The sequence below is a fragment of the Adiantum capillus-veneris genome, chromosome 15 (assembly GCF_014529385.1).
Source record: "Adiantum capillus-veneris isolate H3 chromosome 15, ASM1452938v2, whole genome shotgun sequence".
In the NCBI taxonomy this organism is placed as follows: Eukaryota; Viridiplantae; Streptophyta; class Polypodiopsida; order Polypodiales; family Pteridaceae; genus Adiantum; species Adiantum capillus-veneris.
Genome location: NC_140945.1, coordinates 119,475,777 through 119,491,306, shown reverse-complemented (window position 1 = coordinate 119,491,306; position 15,530 = coordinate 119,475,777). Strand labels below are relative to the sequence as shown.

General features: G+C 43.5%; 1 protein-coding gene across 1 annotated transcript in view; it reads left to right on the top strand.

Moving 5' to 3' along the window:
• The first annotated feature begins 415 nt into the window (after positions 1–415).
• LOC147441375 (26S proteasome non-ATPase regulatory subunit 1 homolog A-like) overlaps positions 416–15,530 on the top strand; it is a 44,589-nt gene continuing 29,474 nt past the window's right edge. Inside the window, exon 1 of the mRNA XM_086483026.1 lies at positions 416–647. Within this exon, the coding sequence (XP_086339152.1) occupies positions 502–647 (146 nt within the window). The 5' untranslated portion in view covers positions 416–501. The remainder of the gene's footprint in view (positions 648–15,530) is intronic.

Genomic DNA, 15,530 nt, shown 5'->3' with positions numbered 1-15,530 from the left:
TAGGCGACTTCCAACCCTCTCTATACATTTGGTGCATGCTAAACAATGGATCACATTCTTTGATGGGCAACAAGACCACACAAAAGCTACAAACATCCTTACATACGTTCATTCTATTAGGTTCATTGTGAGAAAACACTGGAGTCAACAACTTTCCTTTGATGGGCAACAAGAGCTCACAAAAGGTACAAACATCCTTAGATACGTCCATCCTGTTAGGTTCATTGTGAGAAAACACTCGAGTCACGCGAATGGCATACACCTCATTCCTAGTAGTTTTCTTTTGATGGGCAACAAGAGCACACAAAAGCTACAAACATCCTTACGTACATCCAATATATTAGGTTCATTATGAGAAAACACTCGAGAATTCATTCCTCTCAGTTTTCCTTTATAGGGTACATCAATTTTCTTTCTTGCGTGCAAGTGCGGGCAATAGGAAGCAACATTTACTTCACGGCACGCGCGGGGTTGCCAACACATTAGCAAACACAGAGAGCCATGGCGACCGCGCTCGTGTCTAGCGCCAGCGGCCTGATCGCTATGCTACACGAGCCGCATCCCGCTCTGAAGCTCCATGCCCTCACGAACATCAACACCTTCGTCGATATTTTCTGGCACGAAATCTCTACCGATATCACCAGCCTGTAAGTCTCTCTCTCTCTCTCTCTCTCTCTCTCTCTCTCTCTCTCTCTCTCTCTACACACACACACACACACACAGCAGACGGAAACGCATGTCCACGACTTTGTAGTTTTTCGACACATCTTGATGTTGCAGATCGATTAGGGGTTTTTAGATGTCTCCCTTGCTTTTCAATACCACTGCTATCATTGCGGCACCTTGTCTGGTAAGTTATGTTTATATTTTTCAAGTTTTAATCTGCAAAATCTCCTTAAGCGAAAAGAACATGGTAGAGTCGAGCCCTTGCAAGTATTTGATGATTAACTAGTGCATTGAGTCTAGTTAGCAATGATGTTGATGTGATAAGAGAGAGACGAAAAGACTTCATTGCCTTTGGAGGCCAAAATCGACCTTGACAGGTCAGGTACATTGTCACTTACAATTCAGGGTATTTTGTCATAAAGACTTGAAAGAAAGAAGAAAAGGAGAGAAAACAAAGCTTCCAAAGCTCTAGGACTCTGAAGAGCTTGTCATTACGATGAGTAGTCACCATGTGCATGGGATGTAGTGAGATAGATCGATGGGTGTTTTCTAGGGCTGGTAGTGTATTCTTGAAATCCTGTATGATAACCTTTCCTCCTTTGCAAGCTGCCCACTTTCCATTCTTTCTAGATTCTCGGAAGTTCTTCTGCTGTGATATTCAGTTATAGTGGCGAAATCCTCATTGATGTACATTTCTGTGATTTTTTCTGTCTCATGACAATCAGCTTCTCATTCACATCAAAATTGACAATTTTTGTTTGCTTCCCCTGACTTCAATGTATATAGATTTCCCAAGACCTACAAAGGGAACAACCTTGGTTAATCACTTCTGAGAAGCTCAGCCTGTATTAGACTCGGGCCCACTCACGGGCCGAGCAGTTTGGTCCACACTCATGGGCCCAGCACTTCGTTTCAAGATGGCTTCAGTCAGCAGGATGATTGTGATACAGGAGGTATGGCTCACACTCCAGCCAGCCAGTGAGTTAGTCTCTTAGGAGTGTTGCATAGATAGAGAGTGGTGTTGGGAGCTCATTTGGAGTGTGACACTGTGGTTCATTTGGTGAGCCCGGTACTTCCGCATCTTCGAAGCTCGATCCGTCCCATTGGCAGAGACTGTCTGCGGCATTCGGTTGGAGCTGATCCACATACTTAGGGCCTAGTTTGAGAGACTCTAAGGTATCTCTGACCCCTTCTTTACCATGATCCATGGTGCGCCTAGATGGCAGTATTGTCCACCAGTGTGGTTTTTTCCTCCTCCCATTTTCTGATTTAGCCATCATTGTATATATCTTATCTTTTCATTGGGAGAGTCTCTCCACATGTTTGATGCAACCCTCTCTAGCGGGGCCATATTTTAGCCCATTGGATAGTTTTCCGCATCTTCGAAGCTCGATCCGTCCCATCGGCAGAGACTGTCTGCGGCATTCGGTTGGAGCTGATCCACATACTTAGGGCCTAGTTTGAGAGACTCTAAGGTATCTCTGACCCCTTCTTTACCATGATCCATGGTGCGCCTAGATGGCAGTATTGTCCACCAGTGTGGTTTTTTCCTCCTCCCATTTTCTGATTTAGCCATCATTGTATATATCTTATCTTTTCATTGGGAGAGTCTCTCCACATGTTTGATGCAACCCTCTCTAGCGGGGCCATATTTTAGCCCATTGGATAGTTTTCTTAACTAATGGAAGGATCTTTTTCTTGGGGAAAAAAAAAGACGTGACACCAATTCAAAGATCTACTGCAACACGCATGAGAAAAATTGCAAATCTTTTCATTGGGAGAGTATCTCCACATGTTTGATGCAACCCTCTCTACCGGGGGCATATTTTAGCCCAGTGGATAGTTTTCTTAACTAATGGAAGGATCTTTTTCTTTGGGGAAAAAAAAGACGTGACCAATTCAAAGATCTACTGCAACACGAGTGAGAAAAATTGCAAACAACTGAATATACTCGAATAGAGGGAGAGAGAGAAGAGAGTCGACACGGCATGACAAAGTTTCGAGCCAAGATGCGCTGTCCCTAAAGACAGGCGCCCCTTTTGGTATTTCTTTATTATTAGTTTGCGAGAGTACAATGTCCGAGGGTCTTCTCTCGTAGTGCTACCAAGCTAATCTGCCAAGAGAAGAGGCTCTGACACACATATAAAGGCCCTTGGCCTATATAAAAGCAGTTACATGAAAAGCATTGGCTCCCAAACGCGTCTGCTCCAAAAGCTAGTGCTCAGAGAGCTGCCTTGTAGAACGCAAATTCCGTACGTTGTGCCACGTCAGTAGGCTGTCGTAAAATGCGAAAATCCTTACGATCTACCACGTCAACATCTCTACAGAATTTTGGGTTTAAGTGTTTAGGTTCCCTTAACCAAGGTTTGATAAGTTGGCAGGGTTAGTTACCATCTTATATAGCCAATGGTCATGCTTCGTTAATTGCAATCAACTAGGTTAAAAAACCCAACCCTCTTTGGGCCACTCGGCTAGAATTTGCAAGTTGGTCGAACTTCTTGTGCTTCTTTCGTTAGGGTTTAGGCCCCTTGGCTAGGTACTGCCAGTTTGGCGATGACATGTCATCAGTTTGTGACATACGCCCCACTTACACCCCACTGAAAGAATTGTAATTGCCCTTGATTACGCTTGCAAAACAGACATAGGACAAAAGACTACTTCAATAGACATCGATTCTAACTACCGACATACTATACCACACATATCTAACACTTAGCTGACAGTCATTGTACATTCACATCATTATTTTCGTCGAAATCTTAGATGAAAATCATGATTGTTGTAACTTATTTAGCAATCACATCTAGACCGTGTTGATCTTTTCATGCATGTCTGATCTACTAAATCTCGTTACTCATAATCACATCACCCCTTAGGTGACTAATATAAAATGTTACAATCATTTCATCTTTCCAACACGAACTCAAAGAATACACACATAAGAGAGCACATGCAACATATTCATTTTAGGAACTTCATTTCAAATGTAAAGTCATTCAACAAAATACTGTCAGCCTGACAATATCCCTGAAATTTCTAACGAAATTGGTGACTTCATTCTCCTCAAGATAACCTGTGGCAGAGGAGTGGAGTAACTCCCCTCTTGTGCAGCTTGTTGTTAGAGGCTTGGACACTTCAAGCGAGAAATCAAGAGCAACACACGAATAGAAACTGCAAAATTATTGAACTTTAAGAGAGAGAGAGAGAGAGAGAGAGAGAGAGAGAGAGAGAGAGAGAGAGAGAGAGAGAGAGAGATTCGACATGACATGGTGGAGTTCCACGCGCAGAAGCACTGGCCTCAAAGATTGGCGCCCTTTTCGGTATTTCTTTATTATCATACTCGCAACAGTACAACTCTCGAGGGTCCTTCACTCTTAGACTTTGCGTCTAGATGCTCTGCAGAGTGAGGCCCAAGGGCTCTTTTAAACTTACATGGGATGCCTAAGAGCAGAGCCCCCAAAAACACTTCCCAAAAGTGCTAATCCCCATAAGCATATGCTCCCAAAAGCTAGCGCTAAAATCAACCAGCGCAATTTGCGAAAATTCGTATAGCCTGCTACGTGTGCAAAACACAGAAAATCCGTACGATACTGCCACATCGTCATCCGCATTGCTTGCCACGTCAGCATGTCAACGTGTTTTATGGAAGTCATCCTCAAAGTTCAAGCTTCGGGATTTTGAGGGTTAGACCCCTCGGTCGATGCTCAGAAGTTCTTTAAGTTGGTTGGTTGGGTTTCTCTTGTCCACTCAACCATGCCATGTCATCACTTTATGACATTCCCCTCTCTTGAAAGAATTGTAATCGCCCTCGATTAAGCTTGCAAAAACAGCTTGAGGAGAGACTTTGTTTTGTAGACACTGATTCTATGTACTCATGCACCGGACCGATCCAGCACTTCTACAAAGACATTAATCACTGATCACATCACATTTTTGTAAAGGGTCTGAGATACAAATCCTGATCATTGTAAATCATTTAGCAATAATGTCCAGACCATGCTGATCTTTTCATGGATCTCTTAATCTACTAAATCTTGTTAATATCAGATTCATATCCTTTCATTTCACATTTCAACCAAGCAAACCATGCCCATGACCATCCCCACAAGACAATACATCCACAGAGCATGTAGTTCACAAAATCACACACTTAGTTCACTGTCACAAACTGTAGACTGTCAAGCCACTGAAGAACAAAGCCAACTTGCAAATCTCGGTCGAGGGGCCTAAACCCTAAGAAGCAGCAACAGAAGAAGCAGAAGCAGCAAAAGATGCTTTACCAACTTATAAAGTCTTGCCGAGTGGCCTATTTTTAAAGAAGAGTTTCCACCAAGTTCCGACCAATGGAATATATCCCGGCCGAGGGACCTAAAACCTAGAAGAAGAAGAAGAAACAGAAGGAATCCCTGATCAACTCACAGATCGACGGCCGAGGGGCCTAAAAATCCTAAAAGTCAAAGAAAGCTTGTTTAAAGCGCCTGAAAGTGGCCGAAACGAAGTTAGACAAGTTTATAACCTCAAATCAGGATGATGTGGCACCTGTACGGACATCCTGGAATTCATGACGGATATTTAAGAAAATCCCAAATTCTTAGGAAAGTGCTTTTTGGGGGTCGGCTTTACATATTTGATGCTTTTAGGCTTTGGGCCTTCAAATATGAGCCTTGGGGGCCCTCTATGACACTCTTCAACGCAGATTGCAGAGGAGGTGCTCTCCGACTGTTGTACGTTGCGAATCAGCAATAATAAAGAAATACCGAAAGGGGCGCCAGGGTTGGGGCTAGTGCTCTCTTGGGTGAAACTCTGCCACTCCCCGTCTTATGTGTCGTGCATCTCTTTCAATTCAGGTGTTATTTGAAGTGCTTAAAGTTGTTCAGTCTGTTCTTTTTTGTTGGCATGTGGTGCCTGTCCTTGTGACATTCACGCTGACACTGTTTTCTTTCATTCAATCTATTCCGTCCGGTACTATTGATGCACCTAGATTACTATGTAGCCATTTCATCCTTCCGGAACTCTTGATGCACTCACAACAGTATCTAGTCATCGCATCTAGACATCTTAATCCACTAGAATTTCATTCAGTTCACATCCAGATTTCATTCACTTAGCCATCACATCCAAATCTTGCCGATCTCTAACAGATGTCTAGATGCAATAAGTTCAACTTATTCATCAGACAAAATGCTATAGACAATTCATCTTTCTCTACATGTCTCTCAAATACGTACATGAAAGATTACATGTTTTCAATTCAATCAAGGAAGTTTTCAATTTAGCGCACACAATTCATAAAGTCATTCCGCAAAATATTGTCAACCTGTTAGTACCCTAAAATCTCCAAGAGATATTAATGACTTTATACAGGCAATCTGTGACAAAGGAGTGGAGTGGCTCCTCTCTTGTGCAGTTCGCACCGCACCGGATTCAACTTGTTGATTCATCGATAACTTTTGGCATAGACATTGCTAATAGCCCAAAAGCTTCAAGGTACAGCTCTCTCTGAAGAGAATTTGCGAGTTTCTTCTCCTCCATCCAATTCGCATCGAGGGCCAAAAAGTACCCTTGACCAAATAGGTTACCTTTCTGTTCTTTTCTTGTGCTTTGTGACCTATTGGTAGCCCTGCTGGCCTCCCTGTCCTTGACACCTCAATTCGGATTTGTCGAATTTTTTGATCTACCAGCTAATTCCCTTTCCTTTCTTTCCTTGTGCCCTGGGACTTTGTGGGTAGCCTCGCTAGCCTCCCCTGTCCTCTGGCATGTAAGTCTCAATCGTTAGAACGCGAAAATGCACTATCATCTGATCCCTATTGTTCTCCGGAACCCTTTGGTGAACTTGCATATGGTTCCCTTAGTTCGTTGGAACCCTTGGACGCGCTACCATCTGATTCTCTTATTGCTCTGGAATCCTGTGATGAGTAGTCATCCGGTTCCCCTGATTCATTCTCTTGCCTTGGTGAGGTGGATATTATCCTATCGGTAGGATAAGTCAATGAGCCGGCATGCATTCTAAATCCTTGCTTAGCATGTCCAAATCTACTGACGTTGTTAATGGGGATGTTGTGGTATTTAGTCAATACTATGCATGATGGAGCTGGTGGTTATATTGTCTTGTGGGTGACTACCATAAGTCTATACCTTGCACTTTCCTTCAAGGGTGAATCTGGGCTTATGGTTTAATCTAGGTATATTCCAAATCCTTGCTTAGCATGTTCCATAGTCTCTAGATAGAGTTAGACTTCTGTACTAGACAATACTCTTGAATGTCTTTTGGCAAACCACAACAAAACCGCTCAGTCTTGTCCCTCGAAGTAATTTCCGAAACGAAGACACTGGCAAATAAGTATCTTAAAACCTCTTGTAGTAGTCATCCAATGTATCTTTCTTAGTCATGGTCAAAAGATGCCAAGTCGTGATGACATCTCTTTCATATTCGTATGATATCCAAGTTGACGTGAAAATACCCACGTCGAAGGTGCTTCCGTGCGTAACAACAGAGTAGACCACCATGTCTGTGCATTTCCTTCCAAGTAAGATGCCGTCCTTCGCACCTTGGAGTCTTTCGAGAACCGACCTCTAGAGAAGGTGTCACAAAGTGATGATGTGGCGGACAACAGAAACCCTAAAATTCCAGCAAATTCTAATTTTTGCCAAAAACCCTAATTTTCGAAAATCGCGGAGGTTGATTTTTTTTTTAATAAAAATTTATATATAATAATGACGAGTGACATTAATCTTGCTTTTTCTCTACGCCATGAGAAAGAGAGAGAACTTGCTTTAAAAAAAAAAAAAAGAGACTCTGAGAGAGAGAGAGAGAGAGAGAGAACTGATGCTTTTTATTTTTAAAAGCTCTTGGGGTTCTGCTTTTGGGCATCCCTTGTAACCTTTAAATTAGTGGTGAGGGCCTCACTTCTCAGAGCATCTGGACGCAGAGTCTGAGAGTGAAACCCTAGCCACTCTCTTGTACTTTGAACTGATTAATATAAAAAGAAATACCGAAAGGGGTGCCAGTCTTTGGGGACAATATCCCTAGGCACGGAACTCTGCCGGGCCAGTGCAAATCTATTGTGATCTGTGAATTGTTTTGAAGTGGTTATTTGGTGCTGTTGCGATTGATTTTTGACTTGGAGTGTCCAAAGTCTGTTACAGTGGTATCAGAGCACGGCCGATTTCTCTTCTACGGGAAATCCGATCCTCGATTTTTTTTTTCCGCGGCACCTATGGCTTCAAGCAATGATTAATCGACTCCCTCTGCATCTGGAGATGCGGGCAGGATCACAACGAAGATTCTGGCAGAGTATGGCCGCCTTGGCCTACTTAGGCGGAGTGGCGAGAGATGGAGCGTTGCCAGTTGATCGACGATGCAACAAAGATGATGCTCAATTTTGCCAAGGACCCGAAGATGGAAAAATATATGAACCAGACCTCTTTGGAAGAGGTACAGATGGAGTGGCAGAGAACCACAACACCACTCCCAAAACCCGCTCTCAAGAAACCTTCTGCCTCCAAGAAAATATACGGAGAAGGAACTGGAGAACGTGGTTGATGCACGGATTGCTCAGCTTTTTGACGTGCAAAAGAAAGCCAAAAAGCACGGCAAAAAGCAGAAGAAAAGCACTGACTTTCCAGGTTATTTGGGTCGTCAGTCGACTTTTGACAAGGCAAAGAAACAAAAGAAGCGTGTTCAATTTGAAGGAGTACCCAGTTCTTCTTCTTCTTCTGATAGTTCTTCTAGCTCCTCGGATTCGAGCGAAGAAGATAGGAAAGGTAAAAAGCGAAGCAAGAAACAAAGCTTCGGAGAGGGCAAGAAAAAGGCAAAGAAGGCTACATCTCGCCCAGAGATTGACAGTTCTACTGAGGACTTGTTTACAGACAGCTGAGATTCCGATGACGGAAAGTTTCATGCGAACAAGAAGAATTTTTACAAAGCCAACCAGTATGACTTTCTCGAAGATAAAAGCAAGAAAGTCCGAGAGTTTAAGGAAGGTGGCCACTCGATCAAGTTTGATACTTTTCAGGATACTCAGATGCTTCGAAGGCTTTGTCTTTTATACAACAGTTTGACATCGCTTTTGCGGGAGGACGCTATTCAGAGCACTCCAAGATTCGGAGAGCTACCTCTTACCTTAAGGGGAATGCTCGTACTTGGTGGTCCACGCTTCTTTTAACAAGAGTGCGCCAATTAAATGGTTGAAATTTAAGCAGCTTTTTATTTCTTCTTGGTTGACGCAAGAATATGAACGAGATGTACGAGTTGCTTGGAACCATCTTCGGATGACCAAGAAAGATACAATCAATGCTTATTGTGAAAGATTCTAGAGCTCTTTTCTACCCGCCTCTTCATTCAAGATCTCGTTCAGAGAACAGATTGAGCGGTTTACCTTGGGTCTACCTACAGAGATCCGAGATCACTGCTTGGAACAGAAGTCAGCTTCTATTCAGGAGTTGATGAGTCATGCGAAGCGGGGCTTTGCCATTCACTCTGGCAGTCTGACCTACCGCCATGACACAACGAGCCGAACAGACTTCTGGGAATGAAAGTAGAAAGAAAAAGAGCAACCCAGAGAAAAATGATGCATGACCCAAGCTTACTCCTGAGGAGAGAGCTCGCTTCATCAGAGAGGGGAAGTGCTTTGGATGCGGGGAACATGGACATATCTCCGCGAAGTGCCCTAATAAGGCACAGAAAGAACAGAATGATAAAGACGACGACAGGTCTGAGAGTTCGAGAGCAGCTCAGGAATGTGGCAGAAAAGGTAGATAGAAAAACATAACTGGTACCACATGGCGTCAGACCTGCACCGAATCTAATGAATGAAAGTACAAACTTTGCCGCTTTTGGGGCAAAGTGAAGGATCAAGAAGCTCTTTTGAAGGAGCCAAGGCCAACTTCTTTTCACTTGGAATTAGCAGCTCGATTTGGAATTACGCATGACAGACTGACGCCACAGGCAGAGGCAGTTCGACTGGCACCCGGATGGGATGTTGCCATTACACCGAGCATTGACAAAAATTGTTTGCAATGACAGTAGTGTTCAGGGCACGCGAGTGATGTTCTACTCAGGATCCCTTGGTACCACAAGAACTACGCCGTGGTTGACTACCGGGCCGAGAAAGCGACTTTGCTAAATGAAGGGCTTAGAGATTGTACTTGATGAACTTCAGTTTCTTACTCATTCTTTTGGGAGAGAACTGAACGTTGGATAAAGGTTGAATATGTTTTGACCTGATCAAAAGAACGCCAAGATTTTTCTCCACACTCATGCCGATTGCTTTTCAGAGGGCCTGAAGATCAAACCATTGATCTGATACCTGGAAGCACGTCACCGAATCGGCCACCTTATCGTGTGAGCCGAGTACAGAATGAAAAGATTATGAACCCAGTGAAAGACCTCTTGGAAAAGGGTCTTGTCCAGCCTAGTACTTCACCGTATTGCTCTCCAGTGTTGTTGGTTTTGAAGAAAGACGGATCTTGGAGAATGTGCATCGATTATAGCGCTCTCAACAAAATCACCATCAAGAACAGATTTCCGATTCCTGGATCGATGATATACTTGATAGGTTACAGGGATCCTCGTGCTTTAGCAGGATTGACTTGAAGAGTGGATATCATCAGATCAGGATTGCGCGAGGAGATGTCTACAAGACAGCTTTTCGGACGACTTTTGGGTTATTTGAGTTTTTGGTGATGCCTTTTGGCTTAACCAATGCTCCTGCGACATTTAACCGGATGATGGACAGGATTTTTCGAGAGTACAGGCTATTTGTTGGCACTTTCTTTGACGACATCATTGTTTTCTCCAAGAATGAGGCAGAACACAGAGATCATCTGCTTCAAGTCTTTCAGGCATTACGAGATCACACATTAGTGATTAATGCAAAGAAAAGTGAATTTTTCCTACGAGAGATACACTTTTTGGGAAACATTGTATCAGCAACAGCAGGAGTGCAAATGGACCCGGCCAAGATAGAGACTATCCGTGATTGGCCCGATTTGAGGAATGTCCATGAAGTTAGAAGCTTCTTGGGACTGTGTTCGTACTACAGGCGGTTCATACGAAAGTTTGCAGAGGTTGCTTCCCCTTTGTATACCTTGACACAGAAAGGAGTACCTTTTTCATGGGGACCCACAGAGGTGACTGTCTTTCGGACATTGAAAGAGAAATTGACTACGGGACCTATTTTGACTTTGTCGGACTTGCAGAAGTCATTTGAAGTATATTGTGATGCTTGTGGTCGTAGTTTGGGTGCGGTCTTGATGCAAGAAGGCCATGTTATAGCTTACGAGAGCCGTTTGTTCTCTAGGCCGGAGATGACAACACAGATCTATGAGAAAGAGCTTTTGGCGGTTATCCATGCTCTTACTCAGTGGCGGCATTACCTACTCGGAGCGGATTTTACTGTCTTTACAGACCTTCAGAGTTTGCGCTACTTCTTGTCACACAGAAGCAGCTTTCGGAAAAGTAGATGCGGTGGGCGAACATCTTGTCACAGTTCCACTTCCAGATTGTCCATGTGCAGGGACAAAAGAATGTGGTGGCAGATGCTTTGTCTCGGAAACCGTTGGTTCTGGCTGTTTCCGCGATACATCATAGGAGCTTTGAGGATATGGTCGATCAGTATGCCACAGATACAGATTTTGCAGATATTTTCACACGGATACGGGATGGGGAGACAATAGTTGGATACTCCCTTCGGGAAGGCTACTTGATGAAAAAGACTATGTTGTGCGTTACACAGCCGTTGAGGGATAAGGTTATGACCGAATGCCACTGTCCACCTTTTACGGGTCACCGCGACATTGCTACCACCATGAAGGGGGTAGAGAGATACTTCTTTGGGCCGAGACTCAAAAAGGATGTGCAAGAGTTTGTGCGCAGTTGCTTGGTATGCCAGAAGGTCAAGTTTGACTGGCATAAGGCACAGGGATTGTTACAGCCTTTACCCATACCCACCCACCCCTGGGAAAGTATTGCAATGGATTTCATTTTTGATCTCCCAAGAGCACAGAATGATCACGATGATTTTCCGATTACATGGCACGTCTGAGACGATTGTCTCCGACAGAGACCCCAGATTTATGAGTTTGTTTTGGAAGGCAAATTGGGAGAACATTGGCATGCAGTTGCAATTCTCGTCATCGTTCCACTTGTAGACTGACGGGCAATTTGAGATTGCCAATTCAGTGATTTTAGATTTATTGAAGTCTTGTATCTCGGATGAGAAGACTCAATGGGAAAAGAACTTATCTTTGGTGGAATTTGCCTACAATAACATGATACACTCTTCGACGGGGAAGACGCCATGTGAGATTGTTGAAAGTGCTGCGAAGGTTCCATCCTTCCTGAGCTCGAAAGATTAGATATTTGAAGCGGATGAATATTCGCGAGATTTGGATACGGCTTTTGCCGAGGTTCGCGAGACTTTGCAGGAGTCTCAAGAACGATAGAAAAAGACAGCGGATCGCCATCGTCGCGACTTGAAATTGAAGGAGGATGATTGGGTGCTCTTACTTTTGAGAAGGCACGCCTACGAAAGAAAAAGGGAAAGGAGAGGCTTTTTCCAAAGCTTAGTATGCGATACTACGGACCTTTCCAGATCACCGACAAGATAAATGATGTCTCCTTCCGATTGAAACTGCCAGATACTTGGAGGATTCATAATGCATTGCATGTGAGTCTCTTGAACCCTGTTAAGGGTGATGTGCCTGATGATGGGGAGCTTGATGAGCAACCCGAAGTGGAAGAAAACGAGGAGATCCTTGTTCCTGAACAGATTTTGGCACATAACGATACGAAGAAAGATAAAGTCCGAAGGCGGTTCTTGGTTTAGTTCGAGAACTTTCCTGCATTTGATGCGAAGTGGATGGAGGAGGAGGACCTAGCAGATACTCCTCGGATTGTGAAACTTTACCTTGATGTTTTGGTTTGGCATAGTCTACTCCAAACGGAACCCAGAAACTCAGCTTGGCCGAAGATCTGGTGCAGTGGGATGCACAAGAGGGGAGTTACTCCGCTCCTTTGTCAACAGATGCCTCGATTTTGATACTAAAGTCAGTGATGTCTCTTTGAGCTTCAGGGGATAGTGAGAGCTGACAGTATTGTGTTGGATGACTTTATGAAATGGAATTCCTGATAATGATACTGATTTGTTCTTGACTTATTTTGAGTGCAGGAACTGATAGCCGAAATGACTGCAGCATTTTGGTCTGATTGATCTTGAATAGACATGGTTGCAATAGGGGTTAGTCAATCAGACATCGATGAGGTCCCTATTGGACCTAGATGTGATTGGCATCTGTCGAATCTCGTCCTCCTCGACTTTACTAAATCGATAGGGTTCTTTCGAAAAAGGCTGACTACCAGCCACCAATTCAATGGCATGATCTACTCCTCTCAAAGGGGGCAAGCTAGGAGGTAGATCATCAGGAAAAATAACTTGTCATAATTTCTCGAATAAGGGTGGATTCTCAGAATCCCAAAGCTCGACAAAAGAACATGAAACATTTTTACATAATTCAATGACAAAGGTACCAAGCACTAATTAATCAAACCATGCAGGTGGTGTACACTGATAAAAGTCGAATCAAAAGACTTTGTATCCTTAAACATTTCCAAAGCAATAACAATTGGTATTGCAAAACCATTATTTATAGAAATCTGATTACAAAGCGAAACAGATACATGAGACATGTCTTGTTTAACAATAACAAGAGAGTATGTACATAGTCTATATACAATGTATCTTGTTTATCATAAAACCATGGAATTCCTAAAATAACATTTGCTCTTTTTAGGTGCATGATGTGGAAATTGAGGTTCTCTTTGTAACCAACTAGCAATGGCTTCAAGTCAGGAACCATCTGATTCCATTCGTCCGTATCCTCGCCAACGAGCCATCTTCACGTGGTACTCATGGTCACTGTCCCTGGGTTGCATGTGCAATTTTTGTATCAATTTTGCATTTGCAAAATTGTGTGAGCTTCCATTATCAAGAAGTATGGTCACAACATGACCATTGATCTTTCGAAGAAAACGGAGAAGTATGTCCCCACGATTTTCAAAAAATCATGGAAGGGTAGTATCTAGGAAAATGCTCATTGGAAAGCGAAAATTAAGGGAAGGCAAAGGATGGCCTACGTTCAATGGAAAAAAAAACAAAACTGCAACATTGAGGAACAACGTTCATCGCTAGCAGCCTGGAGGGCGAAGGGCCTGGTGCGCCCGTAGACACCTACACCCAGCTCCTGCGCATACGTTGCATGTCATCGTAAAGTTATTTTTTTATATTGCACGATGCAGCCGGTAGATAGTGTTGGTGTGATGGATAGCAAAGAGTGCTGTAGGTCACCCATCATCACGTGTACAGATCAAACCCATCATGAGTAAAAGTTTTACTCTGGATTGCAGATGACATCTGGGAAGATTGTGTAAAGATGGCATTTGCGAAGATTCGAGCGATTACAATTGGAAACCTACTAGTATACGAGTATAACTCTTGGTAATTGAAGTAAGTGAAGGATTTCAACTTGAATAACAGTTACCTGAGATCTCGTGAATTTGAATCGAAGGGCGTCCTTACAGTTTCTTGGACTTCTTGGGGCAGTCTTTAATTTGATGGTTCGTCTGCCACACCCAAAGCAAGCCCCCTTTTTCACCACATCAGCAATAACAACATTCCTGGCTTTCTTCTTCTCTTGAGAAGGTCTTGACGGCAATTTGGACCTTTGCTGGAATTGGGGTTGCTTCCTTGAAGTGCCCTCGCCGGATTGTTGATCTGAACTTCTTTTCTTCTCATAGTTCGCTCAATTTGTCAAATGGAATGTTCTGGCCTTTGCCACGGCGTTCTCGACGTCAGTCGGGGCTATATCTTTGATCAAGGCCCAACTATAGACCTCATGCAGACCTAACAGATACATGCGCACAACATGCGTGGTATCCACCTTGGAGAAGGTGAACGCTTCTTTGAAAGCTGTTGTATACTTATCAAGAGAAAGAGTTTTTATCGAAAGATTCTGGAACTTTGTATTAGCTTTCAAAGGGTCCATTTATGCGAAATCTTTCTTGAATTTCACATAGAAATCAACCCACGTCGTAGGCTTCTCTGTCATGTCACGCCACCAGGTATGCGCCTTACTGCGCAAATAGAGAGCAATTGTTTGATTCCTCCGTTCATCATGCTCCCCATGGAGATCAAAGTACATTGTCCATTGATGAAGCCAATTATCTACAACCAATTCCGTACACTCTTTCTCTTCTCCTGAGAAATTGATAGTCTTGTAGGAAATCGTCGCAGTAGGACCACCCTGCGAGCGCTCAAAAGCAGCAATCTGTGTCCACAATTGTTGGAGATGCGTATCGTCTCGTAAATAAACACAGTCGTCGACTGAGTCGCATTTTCAAGGGCAGCAATCGGGCATTAAACCCTTGCACGACCCCTTCAAGAGAGAACAAGCAAATGTTCGTCTGAACACTTGTGTTTTCCAGAGCGGATATACGGTGGTCGAGGCTCTGAAAAGTACCCGTGATCCATGTGTACAGAGCATGCGTGAAAGTAATTTGAATGTTACCTAGTGCATCTTCATGTTATGCATCCGAACTGGAGGAATCCATGGCGAAATTCAATAGAAAACTGGAAGTTTCACATGAAACGGGCCTTTTTCGTGCTTTTTGGTCGTGAAAAATTGAACTGTGGGAAATTCTCCGCATTGACGTGTGCATTTGGAGGTGAACAAGTACCACGTGCCAATAGAAAAGAACAGACTGAACATACTTTTAGCACTTCAATAACAAGTGAATTGAGAGAGAGAAACGACACGTGACAGGGAGTGGCGGAATTCTACCCCAAAGAGTATTGGCCCCAAACCTT